The sequence below is a fragment of the Esox lucius genome, chromosome 18 (assembly GCF_011004845.1).
Source record: "Esox lucius isolate fEsoLuc1 chromosome 18, fEsoLuc1.pri, whole genome shotgun sequence".
In the NCBI taxonomy this organism is placed as follows: Eukaryota; Metazoa; Chordata; class Actinopteri; order Esociformes; family Esocidae; genus Esox; species Esox lucius.
This window is the reverse complement of record NC_047586.1, coordinates 2,913,775-2,935,446: the sequence shown is the minus strand read 5'-3', so window position 1 is coordinate 2,935,446 and position 21,672 is coordinate 2,913,775. Positions and strand designations below refer to the sequence as shown.

The 21,672-nt window shown below is 40.8% G+C and overlaps 2 protein-coding genes across 11 annotated transcripts; both read left to right on the top strand.

Annotated features, from left to right (window-relative positions):
* The first annotated feature begins 3,220 nt into the window (after positions 1-3,220).
* LOC105018038 (gastrula zinc finger protein XlCGF57.1-like) lies at positions 3,221-16,301 on the top strand. Of its 10 annotated transcripts, none has more exons than XM_034287734.1 (4): positions 3,221-3,868; positions 5,785-6,004; positions 6,352-6,493; positions 14,462-16,301. In XM_034287734.1, exons 1-4 carry the CDS (start codon positions 3,698-3,700, stop codon positions 15,927-15,929), a joined length of 2,001 nt encoding a protein of 666 aa, XP_034143625.1. In that variant the 5' UTR covers positions 3,221-3,697; the 3' UTR covers positions 15,930-16,301. The 10 variants fall into 10 exon arrangements, with proteins under 10 accessions (XP_034143625.1, XP_010881447.1, XP_010881448.1 ...); XM_010883145.3 differs by lacking the exon at positions 14,462-16,301 and adding an exon at positions 6,613-9,560; XM_010883146.5 differs by lacking the exons at positions 3,221-3,868; positions 14,462-16,301 and adding exons at positions 3,904-4,714; positions 6,613-9,560.
* Positions 16,302-16,377: 76 nt separating this feature from the next.
* On the top strand, positions 16,378-20,870 carry LOC117592732 (oocyte zinc finger protein XlCOF6-like). The gene is made up of 4 exons (XM_034287735.1): positions 16,378-17,609; positions 18,482-18,698; positions 19,004-19,148; positions 19,419-20,870. Exons 1-4 carry the CDS (start codon positions 17,439-17,441, stop codon positions 20,497-20,499), a joined length of 1,614 nt encoding a protein of 537 aa, XP_034143626.1. The 5' UTR covers positions 16,378-17,438; the 3' UTR covers positions 20,500-20,870.
* Positions 20,871-21,672: the final 802 nt, after the last annotated feature.

Here is a 21,672-nt window from a genome sequence, read left to right as displayed (position 1 = left end):
AAGATGGGAGTCGGCTGACTAGTATATGCGGTGGCCATGTAGCACATTTACAAGTGTCTGGTCCCCGTCCTACTCCGCGGGCTTTCCCAATGTCATAACGCCTCCTCTCTCTGTCACTTCTCAACCACATTTTTACCGTCCTCCTCGGCTATGAAACCCAGCCATGCTGAACCAGAATAATTTGGCCATCTCTGCTCCGTCTGCTTTATAGCACCCTAAAGCATCACCTGTCTGTCAGCACCTTACTGGTCATATGTAATGCTGCGTCCACTCTTTATTCATTTAGCTAAGCTAATTAAAACACAGTTTCTGCCCAAAACGGCTGGCAACCGAAGAGTCCTGAAGAAATCGTGTGCTGAGTGCGTCACATCTAGCCTGGGCGGACATGTCTGTGTGAGCCATTCTTTTGTGAATCACACACTGTACTTGCTCGTATCGTTTTCCTTGTTAGTGCAATAACACGCTTGAAGGGGCTCTACCTGTGGACTGAGCATGGTCCGCCATGGGGACAGATTTATTGAGTTGTCATTCTCTTTCCTGTTTGCTATGCTTTTAGAAATGTAAGCCTGGTGTGGCTGAGAGAAAACGTTGTGTGGACATCAACAATAGCTTGGCTCCACTGATCGAGAAACAAATAATGATTCATGAAAGAGTGTCCTTTATCAAATGGAGCGTGGAACTGAAATGCTGCAGAGAATGTCTCTCTCTGAGAGGTGCTGACACACACGCGCACACACATTGCAGAGCTAAATGAGAGGTTTCGACCCCAATCAGAGAGATAATTACAAGAGCCAATTGATAGTTAGCAGCAACCTCTCCGAAACACCATTCAGTGTGGAAAAGAATTGAAAACCATAACTGTAGTTGGATTCATTATGTAACTTGAAACCTGACGATACCTAACTACTATCTACCACACACACATGCACACACACACACACACAAACACACACCGTTGCAGGACTGAACGGTCTACTTTTCCATGCTAGCCGTTAGAATTCCATTCATTCCTGTTCCAAGGGAACCCAGACTCCAGAACTTCTTGCTGATATGAGTAATAATATAATTTACATAATAATAATATAATGCACAATGAAGGTGTGTGTGAACATATTAATGTGTCAGAGGAATGTGAAATATGGTTATAGACTATGGAGGGTGGTCCTGATCGATGACAGTGACAGTGGTTGGACTGACTACTCTTTAGGTAATCAACTCTATGCACCATCAAACAACTCCTGATTAAAGCACAGTGATCTCTCACTCTCTCTCTCACTCTCACTCTCTCTCCCGCCCGCCCGCCCCCATCTCTCTCTCACTCTCACTCTCTCTCCCTCTCACTCAGTCTCCCTCTCTCTCTCTCTTTCTCTCTCTCTTTCACAGACAAAGAGGCATTGCGGTTGTGCCCGATCGCCCTGTGGATGCTTTGGCCCAGGTGCTCTTAGCTGTTTCGTTGAGTGTCGTGATTGGCTCACTGTGGGTCCCGCCCTCTTTAGACCCCCTGACAGAGGGGAACATGCAGGTGAGATTGAGGCGTGGCGACATCTAGCAGTTGTTTCCGAAGCCTTGACTTTGTTAGGAGGTAAAAACGTCCATGAGATGACAAGTCAAGTGACAGATCAACACGTCAGTCCCTCCATCGAAGACAGTTTTAATTTAGATTTATTGTTGTCTATTTAGTCTTCATTGTTGTGTCATTCCTCATTGTTAAAACGGTTTTCCTGGAAACAGTGATAGGGTGAGAAATAAAAGACTGTGACCTCCGTTTTCATGTTCTTCCACTAATTGCCAAATCCGATGACCCTGTGTCAGCTATGTTAGATGTTTGGTTTTTTTCTGTACTCAGCGTTTGAACATAGGATGGTGTGGTCCGAACTAGTGGGACAGAACAGAGTCGCAGCCCCTCCCGGCCAGGGTGTGACACAAACTCCAATGAGTCATGGTGCAGCCCTAGTTTGATCTATACTATCAGAGGAGGACACGCGCTCAACCCATTATCTGCCTTCACACACACGCACACACTCATCCTATTATCTTGCTGTCATCAGCCAGTGACGTCGCTGCTCCTACGAAAAAAACCGAAATTGATTGTGTTGAAGCTTCTCTCCCCGCATTCGCAAACTTTTGCATTCTTAGTTTCTTGCTAAATTGAATATTGATTGAAATGTGAAAATATTCTCACTTGCAGTACCCCAAAATACCAGACTGATGTGTCAGACTGATGTGCTTCCTGAAGTGTGACATTTCTAATGAACATTTTTATTTTACAGTCAAATAACTCTTCAAAAATGCTGGTTTGTGCTCACAAGAAACTCTGGGGAAGTAGAGAGGTTAACCTTGAGTTTAGGGAGTAACGGAAATCTCTTAGATCCAGATGAAAAAATAGGACATTTCCTATTGTAAATCGCAATGCAAAAGAGTATTATCTAAATGACTAAAATCTAAACAGCTGTAGTACATATTTGCTGTTATTAATCACTTAGATTATAATCTGGAGAAATGTTTTAATAATGCCTAGGGTGATAATATAATACACTGAGATTCATGTGAAATACGTCTATTGTTTATTTTGATGGCCATACTAACGACATAGCAACAGACAGTCTGGCGTCCAACACTTCGCAAACACGAAATTACAGGCAGACAAATCGTTACAATTTACATATGTATACTCAGACCTTATTTATTTGTTTATTGTATTCTAAAGCTGCAGCATGGTTATATTGATTAAATTACAACAGGAAGCTTAACCTTCTTCAAATGGTTAATTTAATGAATGGTCTGAGAGACCAAGTGATACTTGGTATCAGTAATACTTAACTGACGAGCTGGATAAATGTTTCAGTAAGTTATGAATTAAGTATATAATCGGTTTATAAATACGTTTACAGTCGAAATAAATCTTCATACTGTACATTTCTCCAATTCCATTTCGTGTCAAACCACACTCCGCATGAAGCAAGACCCAAATATTTGGGATATTTGGTGTGTAAATATCACACGGTCGAACCGTACGAGATAGAATTTTGAAAACATGTTTTGTTTAGTGGAATTCATGACCAATCTGTTAAGATTAAACATTGGCATAAGGGTGATGTGAGCAAATAATTTCCTTGGGTGAAATATTTTTTAATACCTTTTCATTTAATATGAATACCTTATTGTGCAACCAACATTAAAATGACGTTTACTTCATGTGTCAGTATGACATCAAAGTATACAGCCTAGTGGACGCTCAATTCAGCAGAAAGAAAATGACATTTTCACAAATGTACCATCTCCTTTATCTGTCATGACCAGACGGATTAAGTCGTTTACTTTGCCTAGCCAGGTAAAGAAAACAGTAAGATGCAGTTTAGGTTAATTTAGACAACGCAGGGTATATTTTGATAGCTGGGTTTATACAGCTCGAACCAGAACACTTATAATAACTCACAAAAATGTGAATAACTTAAACAAATATTTTGAAAACCACTGATAGGTCGAAGCGATTTAAGGTTTAACTGAAAAAACATTTTCCTGGACAAAATAGGAGAAGGACTGCTTGTGGCGGTACTGCACCAATAACGGTAAAGCTCAACGTAGAACATTTCTGCTCGCTCGCTTGTTTCATTTCGGTCAACAATACGGTAGGACCGGAAATATTTGACAACGACAAGGCAACTAACCAAAGCTAACCCCTAGCCGGCTAGCTATCATGACAAGCAAAGAGATGTTTCAGGCACAGTTATCCCACTTTATGGGGTTATTAGTTGAATCTGCCGTTAGGGAGATGGGGAGACTCCTCGATGAGAGTGCTGCTGTTTTGGATGGCCAAGAGGATAGTTTACTGAAAATCGAAATGGAGCGCGTGAATACAATAAACACGGTAAGTGCATCAACAAACCAAATGTTATGGCCGTCTCTATCGAGTGGGCATTGGCCCCAGCACACCACTGTGACTGTACTGTAATGCAAACTATTGAAAACTGAGTTTGTTTCTAACCCACGTGGGGTTGAGTTAAATTGGCTAATCGGAATGTAACTTGTGTTTGTCGGTATTGGCCAATCATATTAACCGAAATCACATTCATGATCCCGAAAAATAAATATTTCATCGTAATTCAGTGTAAGGTTGGGATAGTGTTATGCAATATCATCACTGCGATTATGTTTGGGATGTGCATAATTATGTTTAAATATGTTTTTTTCTAGTTTAATTGTATACATTTGATGTAGGGCAGGGTTTAGGTGGTGGAATCTCAGTTACCACTCAGTTACCACTCAGTTTATCAGTCTGAAGATTTGGAATAAACTTCGTGTTATGTTTATAACACATCAGGACGAATGAGGACACTGACAGTGTACCAACTTAACTGGTATTCTCAAAAGAAATGCATTTCAACTTACTGAACCTTTTTTATTAAATTATATTGTAGAAAAACCAAGTCTGTGTTTATTGGGTCTCAGAGCCAGTTGGGTACATTCTTTATGAGTGCAGCTAGTTAGGCCATGGAACTTGAATGGACATTGGCTCAGACACGCATCAGCTGACTTTGTCATCGCTCCTACCACAGTCTCAAGATACCTAATCTAATATGGCGGTCTATTGAAGTAGAACTGTCTGCTACTCTGCTGATTGTCTTGCATGCGGTTGCTAAACTACACCACCACCTGTTTGTCCTGTGTCCATCTGCGGAGGATTGGTACTGCTTGACCTTGCTCATTGCCATCGGTATTACTATTATAATATACCATTATATTAATGTTAGTAGTACTATATACACCATCATGTGATTGCGGTGAGTTTCTCTAGAGGAACAGAACCAAATGCCAAGCCATTATATGTGTACGGTTTCTCGAATAATGGTTCAAGTAAGACATGGTGTTTTCTGTCAGGACTACGGATACACCTTGTTGTGATTGGTTTCTAGCCTATCGTTTGAGGCTGACTTCTGCGACATCAACGAAGTTGAATCTTTCCGTCTAAGCGACGTTGCTAGGATCAAACCATAGTAATCCTTCGTGGATACTCAAAGGGGTTGCGCATGTTCGCGACGCCAACGTCAGTGTGCCGTTTCTAACGGGTTCACTGGCGGGCCACACTGGCTGCAAACTGCTAGTCCTGCCCTTAGCGACTCACGTGACATCCTCCCTGACAGGGATTCAGCCAGGCTAGCTTCAGTGGGAAGCTGGTTCTTTTGGAGCACCAGAAGAGTCTTACACTTGGCTGAGAGGGAGCTGCCTTCCTGTAGGGGGGGAAATAACTCTCTGGGATGTATGGTTTGATCATACCTTGTAGGTAAGCCGTCGTCTGTCGTGTCACACGCACAACTGGAGCGACAGCGGCTTGCTGCATCTGTTTGTTTTCGGCTTTTCTTCCATTGGCATTTACTTGGATGCCTGAAAACACATTTTGTTTGTTTGGTGGAAAGGAAGCACTGGGAGAAGCACGTGCTGTTACCCTTCCATACATTTGTTTTTGCGGGGCACTGTATTTTTGGAATAAACAGCAATGTGCATATTGACCGCTACTTATTTATTTACTTGGTTGTATCCATGAAGATTATTATACTGTTGATATGTTGTTTTGAAAGGTGTTACTTGGAACACTGCTCCTCCAATCTGCATCCAGGATCAATAAAAAAATGTATTCTGTTTTAAAACAATCAATTGTGGAGTCACATCCAATCCTGTCGCTTTCTTTAAAATAAACTGTATGACATGGTATTTCTTCAGAAGTTTGTGTATATTTAGGATGGTCATTGGGGGAATTAGTAATACCTTCTGTCCTAAATTTTTCAGGAGAAGTTTGCATCATTCATGGAAGTGTTGAGCAAAAGCTTGATGGAGAAAATATCATTACTGGTGATGGCCGTGGATGAAACAGAGGTGACCTCGGGTTTCAAGCCATTTGCAGATACGGTAATATCTGTTAACCCGGAAGTAAAGTCCTGTGTAGTTATAATTGGTCCACAAGAAGATATCAGAGGAGCAGTGTTGACACGGAAAGGAACAAAGACTGGTAAGTAACTTGGTTATGATGCGGCCTGTATAACAGGGACTGTTAGATGGCTAATGTTTTGGGGGACTCCACAGGCTCACTGACTGTGAGCAGCTCTTCACAAGAATGTCTGGCAAATTACTAGAATATTAGTTTTTTTCTTACTAGAAAAATATGGCCGGTCACTCAACATCAGTCAGTGTTGGCCAACTAGTTATTTAAGCTCATGATGTACTCGTTGTGGCCTTAACTTCAATCGTTTTCCTTCCCACAATTATAACATAGTGGAGTGTTTTAATGTAAGAACAATTGTTTTTTCTTTTTTTGTTTAGGCCCAACTCTTTAAATGTCTCTGTCCTCTGTCACAGACAAGTCTTCATCTTCTGAGTCTGATAATCAGGAGGAGAATCCAGACCCTAGAGATGAGGAGTGGCTCCCTGACGATGATCCCAGCAAGAAAACTAACATCAACCTGCAGGTCCCCTCCTCAACCAGGCTGAAGACACACAGGTTAGGACCGCCAAATCACTTTCTAAAGCTTCACTATATAGAATTCTGCCCTAATTACTGTTTAAACAAAGAGGAAAGGCAAAGTTTGGGGTGATTAACAATTGTTATATTCAACCTAGATCTTTATCAGACCCACTCAAGCAACATCCACGTAGGCTTGAAGAAGATCCTGAGGTCCAGTGTGGGGATTCTGCAGACACTGTCCACAGGGCTTCTCTAGTCTGTTCCCATTGTGGGAAATGTTTCAAGAAGAAATACGATTTGACGAGACACTTTCAGACCCATACAAAACCCTATAACTGTTCTCAGTGTGGGAAAAGTTTTTATCTGGCCAAACAGCTTGAAGAGCACTCCAAAAAACACATATCGAGAGATGGAGAAGAACAAGAGGTACAGTGTGGCGATTCTGCAGATGAGGTCGACAAGGGACCAATCGTTTGTTCTCATTGCGGGAAGAAGTTTAAGAAGAAATGGTATCTGACTAGACACCTCCAACCCTACAGCTGTCCTCAGTGTGGGAAAGGTTTTAATCAGGCCGAAGAGCTTGACGAACACTCCAAAAGACACCTGGAGGAAACCTTCAGTTGTACTGATTGTGATGCAGTGTTTCGTAAGAAAGGTACTTTGCAGTCGCACATAAAGCGCCATAAAACCGAGAAAACAACCACATGCACAGTTTGTGAAAGGAAGTTTCTAGGGGAAAGGCACCGATGCGTTGGACGGAAGACATTCAGGACATTTAGCTGCCCAAAGATCTTACAAACCATAGAAGGATTGGCTAATCAGCAGAAACCCCCTTCAAGGGAGAGAAAGTATTGCTGTGAATCATGTGGCAAAATGTTCTTTACAACTTGGTGCTTAAAAGCCCATATGACAACGCATAAACCAAAGGAGCATAGTTGTACTGTATGTGGACAAAGTTTCAGTGATAGAAATGCTCTCAGAAAGCACAGAATGTTAACCCACCCTAGAGAAATGCCATGTTTTATCTGTGATGTATGTGGTAAATGTTTTGCCAAAAGGAACCACTTGCATAAACACATGCTGAGGCACAAGGAAGAGAAACCTTATTCTTGTGATATTTGTGGTAAAAGGTTTCATTCTTCAGGTAATTGCAAAAGACACAAGATGACTCACACAGGTGAGAAATTGTTTTCCTGTGAACTTTGTGGGAAAAGCTACACCCAATCTGGAACCCTGACAAAACACAAACTGAATAAGCACACCGATGGTGGCGAGAAGCCTTTCAAGTGTGATGTGTGTGGGAAAGTTTGTTCAAGTCGTTATACTCTAAAAAATCACATGGTCACTCACACGGGAAATAAACCATATAATTGTAGCTTTTGTGAAAAAGGTTTATTTTCCAAGCAGGCCCTCAAAATCCACTTGCTCATTCACTCAGGGGAGAAGCGGTACGGGTGTGATCAGTGTGGGAAGAGGTTCAGCCAGCCAAGTCACCTGAAATATCACGAACATCACGTGCACACCGGAGTCAAGGCGTGTGTCTGTGACATCTGCGGAAAGGCCTACGCCAACAGGCAGAATCTGAAACTGCACAAATGCACTGCGCCGGCAAAGCCGGAGGTCTTTTAACTCCACAGCTAAATGCCCAACCTGTCAGTGACGAATGTATTTCTGAATGGTACCCGTTCCAGGCTTTCCCAGGTGAAAGGAAAACATGCAAAGGATTAAAAAGGACAGTGATGAAGTTTCAAAATATTTGTGTTAAGTGTTTGGTTGGTCCAGTGTTCTTCTGACTGTGCCTGTGAAATTGTGTATGAGCAAGCAGACACTGCTCTTGCCATCGGACTTATAATACCAGAATGTTGTGATGAGATTGTGAGGCTTTTTACCCTGAATTTCTCCCTGATCAAATGCCTTGATGCAATTATTGTCACATGCCACAAATCTGATCTTACAAAGTTTAACCCCATAACAATTACCACATTTTCCATGTTCAGTTTCACAAGAAATGTCTTTGAATGTTAACTCTCATTCGTATGAGCTGTTACCCAACTAACATACAGCATTTCGTGGTGGTTGTCAAAGATGTTTATTGGCAAAGATAACAACATACATTTGGGTTGATCTGTAGAAGAATTGTTCTCTGATTTAACTTAATTTCATTACCTCAACACATCGTTAAATACACACAACCGCTGAAGTGCAGGCAAAACATTTTAGTTTTTTGCTCAGGGCCAATGATGGCATTTGGGATCTTTCCCCCACAAGTTTCCATGACATTTTAATTGTTGTCATTCTAGTTCCATTGTCCTCTATCGACTTCTGCAGTTTCGCTCCATCACAAACTTGGTGAGAATATGACATGATCGTTACATGACTTACATCAGACATTGCAGTGGTTTGCTCTGTCACAGTTAAGCCCAAGTCGTTGTCCACAGAGATGCAATAGTCTGACGCCAGACCCTAGTTTGCCGTAGCTATGAGACCGCCATCCATTGGGGAAGCACAGACCAATGTTTCCCAAACGTTGGGGCTTCAGTAAGTACCCTGTATTCATACTATTCTGTTGACCACATGAGTTTATAGAACGCTGAGAATCCAAAATGTATGAAAGTTAACGGTCGAGTGTTCAAGAACACTGCTGTGCAAGCGCATGTTTTGGAATATGACAAACTGATTTGATTGATCTAGATGATTCTAATTGTAGACGTTAATTGTCTCTTATTGTCAATTTCTTATCAATGTAACTTCGTGTGGTCAGAGTTCGGTAGCCATGTCATTTTTCATTGAGGTTGTGAATATATCCATTTCCTGAGGTGAATGTCTGTCAAATGTTTATTGCTTGTATGTTTACATCAAAGTTCTCCTGCTGTTTTCATTTGACACTAACATAAATCAATTCACTGAATTAGTGATTTAAATCTAGTATAATTGCTTCTTTACATGCTAATATTCTGTATGTATGAGCAAGAATAAAGCTCTGCAGTTTTGCTTTTCTCTGAGTCACTCTGTAATGAACCCATTCTGAAAAGGAAATATATAATTTGTTAAGTTGTCCGACCTTACTGATAGACAAATCTGAATAAATCTTTAATCGGCTGAAGCATTTTGTATACAAGTACCTTTTTTATTGCACTATTTTTAGACTGGACACAGCTGAGCTTGCATATTATTTGGATAAATCCAATGCAAGTGAGAGGCATACTACAACCTCTTCCTTCCTTTACTTCCTCTGACAAGCACACGTGTGTACACTCTACTGACATCACAGCATTCCTACACCAGAGGTTAATAGATTAAAGGTCTTACTCATTTAGTTGTATTTCCTTATAGTGTGCACACTAGGATTTTGTGGGGTGGTCTTTACATCTTATACACAGAACTATAGAGACCTCTGTTAATTAAAGATATCTGGGCTTAGAATAGGTCAAAGACATGCATTAAGCAATTTAAGTTGGAAATGTATATCAAAAATATATGCTGACTTAATTTTCCATGATTTTATTATTCAAAAATATTTAATGAACAACAAACGTGTTTTTCTTTAAATCTCCCATTTTGGTCTGGATTTGTTGTGTGTGTGTGTGTGTGTGTGTGTGTGTGTGTGTGTGTGTGTGTGTGTGTGTGTGTGTGTGTGTGTGTGTGTTTACAATCTAAAAGTAGAATCAATATCATACTTCAGTTGGTCATGAAATCCAGGTTTGAAAGCAAATTATTTGATGACATCACATCAGCTCTTATATACAGTACATGACAGAAAATTGAGCAACAAGCTAATTTTACAATCAGTGGCCAAACAACCCAGTATATATCTTCAACCACTGCCAGTAGCCTATATGGAGGAATCCAGACGTTGGCTCCTGGCTTTGACTCCTGACTCAACTGTTCAAGTTTGGGGGTAGGTGGTCAACCCTCTCCTTGGGGGGGCCTCAGTTTGTTGTAGCCCCAGAACGACCACCTGTTTCACTTAACAAGGGCTTAATGATTAGCTGAAGAGTCTAACCAGGTTTGTTGGATTTGGAATATATTCAATTCATGCAATGACTAGGGGTCCCAGAGAAGATGTTTGAATACTTCTGCCATTGGGACTTGTTAGTCTTGACTCAACCTAAGGTTTTGTGACTTATACATCTTTGTATTGTGTTGCCCTAATTTCCAACTGGCCAACATACAGTAAACTAGCTGATGTCTATCTACTCACTGTCGTCTATTGTAAATTGATAAATCTATTTACACCTGAACCCCAGTAGAGGGACGTGGCTACTGTAAAACGTGGGTAGGAACACTTCTGCTCAATTGTATTTTTACGGACGATTATACAGTGGGACCGGAAACATTTGAAAGCGGTAAAGACGCATATTCCAAAGCAAACAAACTATTACAAACCTACAGATGCAGGTTTGCAGCCATGTCCAGCAAAGATATATTTCAGACACAGTTATCCAATATTATGGAGTTATTGGTTAAATCTGCAGTTAGGGAGATGGGGAGACTCCTCGATGAGTGTGCTGCGGTTTTAAAGATTGAAGATGGCACTTTACTAAAGAGCGAAATGGAGCGTGTGAAAACAACCAACACGGTGAGCGCACAAAGCTGGACGGGCTGACGTGTGGTGCTTTCAAAACAACTGGGAAGTCTTTATGCCTAACACTTGCTCAACACGGCCTTGGGGCGCTCTTCATCACAAGTCTTCCCTCACCAGTATGGAACGACGCATCAGGCATGCGCAGGACCTTCCAGTAGTTATTGCAGATGTTCCTCAGGCTGCTCAGTGACGTGGGAGTTCTTGCTCATCTCATATGAAGTGGCAAGCTCGCGCCTGCGGTCCATTCCAAAACTACAACATCGGTCTAGCCGTCAGGTGCAGACTGAACATCCGCATCCTACCTGTGCCTGTCGTGTACTTCAGGTTGTCGCTTTGTCCTGGAGGCCCCTTTATATCTCATTCGTTGTGTTGACGTTGAGGGCGGTAATTTTCCTCTGCCATCTTTGCGCCTCGGCTCTGATGGCCTCCCCGTCTCGTCGTCGTTGGGAATCAGGGCATATCAGTTGTGTTCTCACTAAACGTGGTGATAGAGTTGGCCCCAATGTTAGATGCTGTTGCCTTCCCCCTCCACTTGGGCGGCTGGAGTGGCAAGTAAATGGGAGATATCTGGCTATTCAGTGGAATATGGAATACAGCTAGAACTGCAAATGTATATAATGACAGACTTCAGCACCAAACAAGTGTATTGCAATTTATCTAATAATCTAAATGAAGTTGATAGGGGAGAGTGCACAGTTAAAGTTTTGTACTATCCATTAGCCAAGTGTTTACTAGCTCGATTTAGTAGTGATTTGCTATTTCTACTGTTTTGTGCTCCCTCATCAGTCAGACGCTCCCCCGTCGTCTGCTTGTCTTGGGATGCTGCTATTTTCCTTGTTTCTGCTGTTGAATCTCCAGGAAATTAAGTAGTTGCTAAAGCATTCTCCACTAATGTTACTGCATTGTTGGCTTAGGTATTTAATTTCTTATGATAATCGGGACCCATTATATTAAGATTTTAATTTAGTGAAGAACAAATAATCAATGTATAAAACTCGTGGTGCCACTCCGTACTTTGGAAGTGCTAACATAAACCATGACTGGTTAGGCAGTGATCCTATCAGTAATTTAGCCTGTTTTTAATCTTTCAGATGAAGTTTGCATCGTTTATGGAAGTCTTGAGTAGAACATCGATGGAGAAAATATCATTACTCGTGAAGGTGCAGAAGACTGGAGAAGGTGAAGGAGTAATCTCAGTTACACCAGCAGCAAACTATAGCGCACTTATAACTATTCCACAACATGTTAGAGGAGAACCAGCGACACAAACCGAAACAATGAGCGGTGAGTAACGTTTTGAAGTCAGTCATTTATTGTAGTGGTGCTAGTAAGGCGTGTGTGAGCTGGACCGTAATCTGGATGGCAGCTTCCCTCTCTAGACACTGTGCTGCGATTACTTTATAATCACGTCAAGTGACGATACCGCCCCCACTCAAATCACGTCGCGTATAATCACGTGAAGTGCGGCCACTTAAGGAATTGATTGTCTGGGTTTTGAGGTGCTTGGAGGCTGCTGAGTTTGTTTGCGGGCTATTAGGCCCCATTGTGGTTCGTATTAATCGTAATTAATCGTAATTAATCATCTGCGCTCTACACTCATCTCGTTCCCAGAAACTTCGGTCATTGCGATGTAATGATGTTACCATAGTGGCTATAGGTCATTGACGGAGGGCTGCTTTTAGATTATGGGCCTTCAGCCCCTTATCTTATTTCTGAGGAGTCGCCGGCTCAGGCTGACTGGATGTAATGGACAGTGTTTGATTACGTGATAAAACATAAGAAAGAGCGCTCCATTCGGACCCAACGCTCAGGATTTTGATCTGATGAAATCAAAACACAACTTACTTTACCGAGTATGGTTACCCCGATGAAATAATACTACCACTCAAAGGCCAACGTCAGATTGGTTGCAGGCTCAAATACGTCGTGTGACAGCCTGGGGACTAGGTTAATTCAACATTTTACGCTAGACACACACATTAATTCAATCAATCAATCAAATGTATTTATAAAGCCCTTTTTACAACAGCAGTTATCACAAAGTGCTTTACAGAGACACCCTGCCTTAAACCCCAAGGAGTAAACAACAGTAGTGTTGAATTTCAGTGGCTAGGAAAAACACCCTAAGAAGGCTGAATTTTAGGAAGAAACCTAGAGAGGACCCAGGTTCAGAGGGGTGACCAGTCCTCTTCTGGCTGTGCCGGGTGAGATATTAAGAGTCCAATTGGAATTATTAATAAATTTATCTGGGCTAAATCCAGAGTCTATTTCAAAAATAGACTAGGTCAGAAGTATGACCAGATGGACAAGGACAGGGACAGCAACAGCAACGGGCCCCCCAAACAGGTACTCCGCAGGTGTCAACCACAGACCACGTGGCTAGGTCACAGAGACCTAGAAGTAACCAGATTCAGATGGTATTATAATAGTCATGACTGAGTTATGCTCTTTTGAAGTTGTGTGTGGAATGAGCCTAATGGTTAGTAGCATAACATGTTCTTTGTTGTGGGATTAGGAGAGGTTTATTTACAGAATATGGTGATAAGATTTTGGACAGGGTCACATTGTTCAGCCCAGTAAGCAATTTTGTTCTTTATTGAATAAACTGTTGGAACGTAATGTGGTTGGGCGGGTAATTTTGTATACTTTTGAAAGTTATCAAAAAAAAGCATTTCAAGTATTTGGTTTGATAATGAAATTATCCATATCGCTTTGATGGGATAGATGCAATTCTTTTTAATATTTTTCTGCAATAGATTTTTCTGGATTGGCACTGAATGGTTGTCAGAATAAGTTTTTAACTATGTTTTTGTACTTTCCTGCTTTCTACAAATATCCACAGTGTGTTTGTGATGAGCTAAAATCATGCACAAAATGGTTTAGGGAACAATTTTACCATCCTGAATTGCTGTGAAATATATTAAAAAGTAATGTGCATTTATCACTATGTTTTAGGGCAAAGGGAGTGCAAGGTTTGTTTTGTATGGAGCACAGTGTTCTTGTTAATCACCTATCACCTGTCTCTAATTGGTTTTCCCAACTTTCTAAAGTACCAATCAAATGTTTGGACACACCCATTCACTTGAATGAGTGTGTCAACTTTTTACTAATACTTTTTCCCTTCTATGTCACAGACAAGTCATCATCTTCTGAGTCTGATGATCAGGAGGAGAATCCAGACCCTAGAGATGAAGAGTGGCTCCCTGATGAAGATCCCAGCAAGAAAACTAACATCCACCTGCAGGTCTCATCCTCAACCAGGCTGAAGACACCCAGGTTAGGACCGCCAAAACACTTTCTAAAGCTTCACTATAGAATCAACTGACTGACTTATTTTATTTCCCACTGTCAAAATTACTGTTTAAACAAAGAGGAAAGGCAAAGTTTGGGGTGATTAACAATTGTTATATTCAACCTAGATCTTTATCAGACCCACTCAAGCAACACCCACGTAGGCGTGAAGAAGATCCTGAGGTCCAGTGTGGGGATTCTGCAGACACTGTCCACAGGGCTTCTCTAGTCTGTTCCCATTGTGGGAAATGTTTCAAGAAGAAATATGATTTGACGAGACACTTTCAGACCCATACAAAACCCTATAACTGTTCTCAGTGTGGGAAAAGTTTTTATCTGGCCAAACAGCTTGAAGAGCACTCCAAAAAACACATATCGAGAGATGGAGAAGAACAAGAGGTACAGTGTGGCGATTCTGCAGATGAGGTCGACAAGGGACCAATCGTTTGTTCTCATTGCGGGAAGAAGTTTAAGAAGAAATGGTATCTGACTAGACACCTCCAACCCTACAGCTGTCCTCAGTGTGGGAAAGGTTTTAATCAGGCCGAAGAGCTTGACGAACACTCCAAAAGACACCTGGAGGAAACCTTCAGTTGTACTGATTGTGATGCAGTGTTTCGTAAGAAAGGTACTTTGCAGTCGCACATAAAGCGCCATAAAACCGAGAAAACAACCACATGCACAGTTTGTGAAAGGAAGTTTCTAGGGGAAAGGCACCGATGCGTTGGACGGAAGACATTCAGGACATTTAGCTGCCCAAAGATCTTACAAACCATAGAAGGATTGGCTAATCAGCAGAAACCCCCTTCAAGGGAGAGAAAGTATTGCTGTGAATCATGTGGCAAAATGTTCTTTACAACTTGGTGCTTAAAAGCCCATATGACAACGCATAAACCAAAGGAGCATAGTTGTACTGTATGTGGACAAAGTTTCAGTGATAGAAATGCTCTCAGAAAGCACAGAATGTTAACCCACCCTAGAGAAATGCCATGTTTTATCTGTGATGTATGTGGCAAATGTTTTGCCAAAAGGAACCACTTGCATAAACACATGCTGAGGCACAAGGAAGAGAAACCTTATTCTTGCGATATTTGTGGTAAACAATTTCACTCTTCAAATAATTGCAAAAGACACAAGATGATTCACACGGGTGAGAAATTGTACTCCTGTGACCTTTGTGGTAAAAGCTACACCCAATCTGGAACCCTGACAAAACACAAACTGAGCAAGCACACTGATGACAGAGAAAAGCCTTTCAAGTGTGAGATTTGTTCAGAGGTTTGTTCAAGTCATTACACCCTAAAAAATCACATGGTCACTCACACGGGGAAGAAACCGTGTCATTGCAATGTTTGCGGGAAAGGTTTCTTTAACAAGCAGGCCCTCAAAATTCACTTGCTCGTTCATTCTGGGGAGAAACCGTACGGCTGTGATCAGTGTGGGAAGAGGTTCAGCCAGCCAAGTCACCTGAAATATCACGAACATCACGTGCACACCGGAGTTGAAGCATGTGTCTGTGACATCTGCGGAAAAGCTTATGCAAATAAGCGAAACCTGAAACTCCACAAGTGCACAGCAAAACCGGAAGTATTGTAGAGCATTGGACTTAAACCTTTTCTTTCCCTGGGACCGCCACCCACCCAGGCCAACTGTAAAAATAGGGACCCTCACCAGACCTTGTTTATATGGCTTTTTTTGATGCACATCACGAAGGCCTTGATTCATCCAAAACTGTGTTGTCTAACTGCAGGTTTTAAATCCACATGGCAAGATTCATCTTCTCAATGGGATTACTGCCAATGCAGAAACTTTGCCTTTAGTGGCTGTGATGCATATAACCTCATTTCTGATTGAATCAAGGCCTATAAAAGATATACCACGTATATCTTTTATAAAAAGAAAATTTTTGACTGGAATTATTTTTTCTCACAATGTAAAAAATACAAAGGATAAATAAGAGAAACTGAGTGTTTTCGTGTCTTAATTACTATTCTGTTGTTGTCCTATTTAGCGAAAACTTGTCTACTTTTGTTAATGTAACTAAGTCACTAATTGGAGATTTTAATATACTTTGAGTATGTTATTGATTGTCTTATCATTGTCAGTCAGTATCAGCTACATTTCCAATGTCATCTAGACATGTTTTTTTTTTGTCCTGAGGTTAGTTTTAGCAGTTTTCTGAAACAAATGTCTAAGCAAATGACAACTTTTGACATTTATAACGTTTGAATAACGTTGAATTTGTAATGTATTTCCAGCGTAGTGTACATTCCTGTGTCTGCCAAGAAGAGTGAATGTCTCTTACTGACTTGACTGACTCACTCCCTAGCAATTGCTCAATTGTTATGACTTTTCTAGTAAGTTAGTAGATACTAATAAGCCTATTACTGTCTAATAAGCTAACACGGCCAGTGGAAAAAGCCATACAGTTCCTAGATGCGATTTGTGATGCAGGTAAACTTAATAAGAAACGTTAGTCATTTTTACACTACTTAAGGGTCTCTAGCGAAATATTCAAACTTGGCGTGACTAAATTATGTAATGTCGAGATGCTACACCGACAATGTACAAACGTTTAGCCCAGTGGTGTGTTGGTTGCAGACAGCCTCTCACGTGGAAGCCCCAGTTCGAATCCAGTGTGGGAAACAGAAATTATCATTTTGAATTTGGGGGCCGGCTGAACTAGGCTTGCCTGGTTCTTTTTCTGGTTTTAAAAGCAATTAATTGAACTGTCTGGGTTAGATCCTCTCAAACACAGGCTTTGGTCGTACAGCCTGTGCTAACAATGTTTAATTTTTAAATACTCACAATTTAGTCATAATAATCTAAAGTGTATAGGTTAACTGTTTAATTATAAATTGCCCCAACATAAAGACCTTTGGTAGGAATGCATTTAGTTATCCACAACGTGCTCATTCGTGTGAAGTTCGCTGGTAGGATCCTTCCTGCAAGCGTGCTTGTTTAATTTCGGACAATAATAGAGTGGGGCCGGAATACATTTGAAAGCGGAAAATAAGCTATTCCCTAAGCTAACATAGCTAGCTATTCCCAAGCTAACATAGCTAGCTATTGTAGCAGGCGTTAATTCCTAGCCGGCTAGTAATCATGACGACCAAAGAGGTGTTTCGGGCACAGTTATCCCACATTATGGGGTTATTAGTTGAATCGGTAGTGAGGGAGATGGGGAGACTCCTGGATGAGTGTGCTGCTGTTTTGGATGGCCAAGAGGATAGTTTACTGAAAATCGAAATGGAGCGCGTGAATACAATAAACACGGTAAGTGCAAGCCTGGATTAAACCATTAAAACTCCCAGTCCCAGGTCACTGTACCAGGGATATTTTTGCTAATATTGTCAACGGATTTGAAATGGCATTAAAGTTCAGGTAGTATTTATTACCTAAGCTAGCAAAACAACGCTTTACTGTAGTATATGTATTCACTATCAGGGTATAATTTCAGTTTTTGGGGTTGTACGTTTTTGTGAACTGATGTTCATATTTTTTTCGGACCTACATGATGTTAATGTGGCCAACCAATATCCTGTTCATCATGACTTGTTTGATCCTGCCAACAGTTTATTGGAATATTTATTTATTTTAGAAATTCAGCACTAGCAATATATTTGGAATTTATATTCTGGATTTGCCTAGTTTGGACAGACTAGCTTGTGTTGGCCACCTGTGTAAGTATTCTGCCTTCCCAGATTGACTCATCTTTGATTATGTTCTGATAGTCAACCTAAAGGCACAGAAAACAATCTATACCAAGTTGATAAGCAAGTATATAGTGCGGGTGGTGTCCTGGAGGTCGGGAAGAATCTGAGTCATCTTCAGTAGAACTGGCTAAGCATGTTTGTGACTTTTGTCCTTGCAAATACATTTGTCCAGACCTATGGTGTCGACGCTGCCTCAATAGCCTTGTCAGACGGTTTCCCCACCATTTGTTTGACATGCTTTGGAGGTTGTTTATATACATGGATGAGTTGAAGCATCACACGGTTAGAATTCTTCAGGTGTTGAAAAGTTGCTAAGAAGGAAGTTAACATTTGCCCAAAATATAAATTCTGATATTCTAAAACAAAGGCAGTGTTTATTTAGAATGGTCAGTAACAATATAATTAATTCTGTATATTTTTTTAATCTTTCAGGTGAATTTTGAATCATTCATGGAAGAGTTGAGTAGAAGTTCCATGGAGCAAATATCATTGCTCTTGAACATTGAGGAAGTGGATGTGACAGCCGTGGAGAGGACTGATTCAGAAGCAGTAATATCTGTTGACCCAGAAGTTAAATCTGGCATAGTTATAATTGATATACAGCAGGAAATTAGAAAAACAGTAGGAACACAAAACGTGGCTGTTAAGGGTAAGTGCTGTTTTAAATCGATTCACATTTGTTATTGTTCAGTCTACAGTTTAAACAGCTCAGTTTCCTGAGGAACATTCAATTCTGTAGCATCAATTCTATTATAATGAGCGTACATATGTTGTCGCTACGGTTAGATTTATCATACTGGTTTCCTCTGCACCTTGTGCAAAGCAACAGACACAATGACTCTTCAGACTAAAGGATTTGCCAGGAATTCAAGTTTGTGTTTCAGATTCAGTTTACATTTTGTTTCATGGTTTTTGAAGTGAGGATTGTTTTTGTCCTTCCCCTCTCTGTTACAGAAGAGGGATCTTCTTTCGAGTCTGATAATCAGGAGGAAGATCCTCAACCGACATCAGATGAGGAGTGGCTCCCTGGTGATGATCCCAGCAAGAATGCGAATAACCACCTGCAGGTCCCATCCTCAACCAGGCTGAATACACCCAGGTTAGGACAGCCTAATCACTCTGTGGAGACTTTTGGAAAAAATAATAAAAACATAATGGCACCAGAGCAATTACTGTCCAGGGTGGGTGGTCTGTTTGCGGCCCAGTAACAGGAAACTGGGAAGGGAACATTGGATCTGTCTCCATTTGTATATAGCTCTGCCCATGTGTATTTCACATGCAAAGTCAGGTGAATCCTTTGAGAGAGACATGTTTACTGTTGCCTTTAGGATTTTATATAAAGAGTTCTAATTTGTACCTTCATTTTTAGATTGTTGTCAGACCCAGGCAAGCAAGACCCAAGTAGGAGTGAAGAAGATCCTGAGGTCCAGTGTGGTGATTCTGCAGACGCTGTCCACAAGGCTTCCCTAATCTGTTCCCAATGTGGGAAATGTTTCAAGAAGAAATACGATTTGACGAGACACTTTCAGACCCATACAAAACCCTACAACTGCTCTCATTGTGGAAAAGGCTTTAATCTGGCCAAACGGCTTGAGGAACACGCCAAAAAACACACAGGCACCAGAGAAGGATTGGCTAATCCGCAGAAAACCCTTTCAAGGGAGAAGAAGTATTGCTGTGAATCATGTGGCAAAATGTTCTTTACAACTTGGTGCTTAAAAGCCCATATGACGATTCATAAACCGAAGGAGCATAGTTGTACTGTATGTGGACAAAGTTTTAATAATGGAAATGCTCTCAGAAAGCACAGACTGGTATCACATCCAGGAGAAACACCAAGTTTCATCTGTGACGTATGTGGCAAATGTTTTGCCAAAAGGGATCATCTGTACAAACACATGCTGAGACATAAAGAAGAGAAACCTTATTCCTGTGATGTTTGTGGCAAAAGGTTTCATTCCTCGAGTAATTGTAAAAGACATAAGATGACTCACACAGGTGAGAAATTGTACTCCTGTGAAATTTGTGGTAAGAGATTTACTCAGTCTGGAACCATGTTGAAACATAAAATAAGCAAACACACTGATGGCAGAGAAAAGCCTTTCAAGTGTGAGATTTGTTCAGAGGTTTGTTCAAGTGATTACACCCTAAGAAATCACATGGTCACTCACACAGGGAAGAAACCGTGTCATTGCAGTGTTTGTGGGAAAGGTTTCTTTAACAAGCAGGCCCTTAAAATTCACTCGCTCGTTCATTCTGGGGAGAAACCGTACGGGTGTGGTCAATGTGGGAAGAGGTTCAGCCAGCCAAGTCACCTGAAATATCACGAACATCACGTGCACACTGTTGTTAAGGCATGTGTCTGTGACATCTGTGGAAAGGCCTACGCCAACAGGCAGAATCTGAAACTCCACAAATGCACTGCGCCGGCAAAGCCGAAGGTGTTTTAACTCCACAGCTAAATCATTTCCACCCTGTCAATTAACGTTTTTGTGTATAATTATTATGCTTGTGTTGCCTCGTGAAGGGGGCGGGGCATGAGATCACTATGGAGAGGAGCTGCTGTGAGCATTTTGTGGCATTCATTCTTTTCTGACTACTCTTGTGTGCTAGTACCAAGCTGCAGTGACTTGCTTTTTAACTTGATGAAAGTGTTAATTTGTCACTGGGATTGGATAGAGCCTGCTGACTAATTGGAGACAATATTGTTGACGTCTGTCATGTACAATTAGTGTATCAGCTACATTTTTATGATTTTTTAATTTTATGAAATTGTTGCAAGTACAAGTTTCTCTGAAGTAAATGTCTAAGAAAATGTCAACTTTCCATTTATTTTTTGCTTTTATCTAGTTAAAATTATTCTGTTCTTTTTCACTTTTTTTGACACAAGTAATTGAAAGAATAGTTGTGGTTTTTATCCAAAAATAATTTCTTAGTATATAATTTCTTAGCATTCATCCATGTCTGTTTTCAAAGTCATATCTAGAGCGACTTCATTTTACACTTATATTAGTCAATTATTTAGAGAAATTGTAGTGTATTCAATTTAAGATAATTAGGTGGGACAACCACACAACCAACTAACATTACTCCATGAAACAGCTATCAGTTTAATTCCGTGCTGGAAGGAAAATAATGTATCCAAACCGCAAGCAGTAATTCACAGCTGTCTTGTTGAGGTGGTCGGCGGAAATTAAAGCTGGTGTCAGCTAAGCATCCAAAAATGTTGCACCTGGGTAGCGAGGGAAAGGACAACCTGGTAGGAGAGGCCTTCCAACAAACGTTTACACAATCATCAAAATCGTGATAGGAAAGACACATTTGAAATTAATTATTATTATAGACCACGAGCTTATGAGAAAAGCTTTTCTCAGCAAAATGTTTAAAGTGTTTCCCAAAATGTGTTAAGCTGTTTGGGAAGCCATGCCAAATACAATCATATTGCAGCCATGTGGAAATTAGGTTGTTCTCAATATTTCAGATGAGAATGAATAACAGGGTTCACCTGATCCCTATTCATTTAGTAGTCTAACCTATTATTTCTGTCACCCTAATGGTCTACAGATTTCTCATAAATTCCTGCATAACACCAGTCATCACTGATGTTTGCGTCTTTCCAATCA

Coding starts and splice junctions, on each gene's coding strand:
- LOC105018038 (XM_010883145.3), top strand. CDS start 3,698: ATGACAAGCAAAGAGATGTTTCAGGCACAGTTATCCCACTTTATGGGG. Junction 3,869..5,784: donor GCGTGAATACAATAAACACG/GTAAGTGCATCA, acceptor TAAATTTTTCAG/GAGAAGTTTGCATCATTCAT. Junction 6,005..6,351: donor ACGGAAAGGAACAAAGACTG/GTAAGTAACTTG, acceptor CCTCTGTCACAG/ACAAGTCTTCATCTTCTGAG.
- LOC117592732 (XM_034287735.1), top strand. CDS start 17,439: ATGACGACCAAAGAGGTGTTTCGGGCACAGTTATCCCACATTATGGGG. Junction 17,610..18,481: donor GCGTGAATACAATAAACACG/GTAAGTGCAAGC, acceptor TTAATCTTTCAG/GTGAATTTTGAATCATTCAT. Junction 19,149..19,418: donor ACCAGGCTGAATACACCCAG/GTTAGGACAGCC, acceptor CTTCATTTTTAG/ATTGTTGTCAGACCCAGGCA.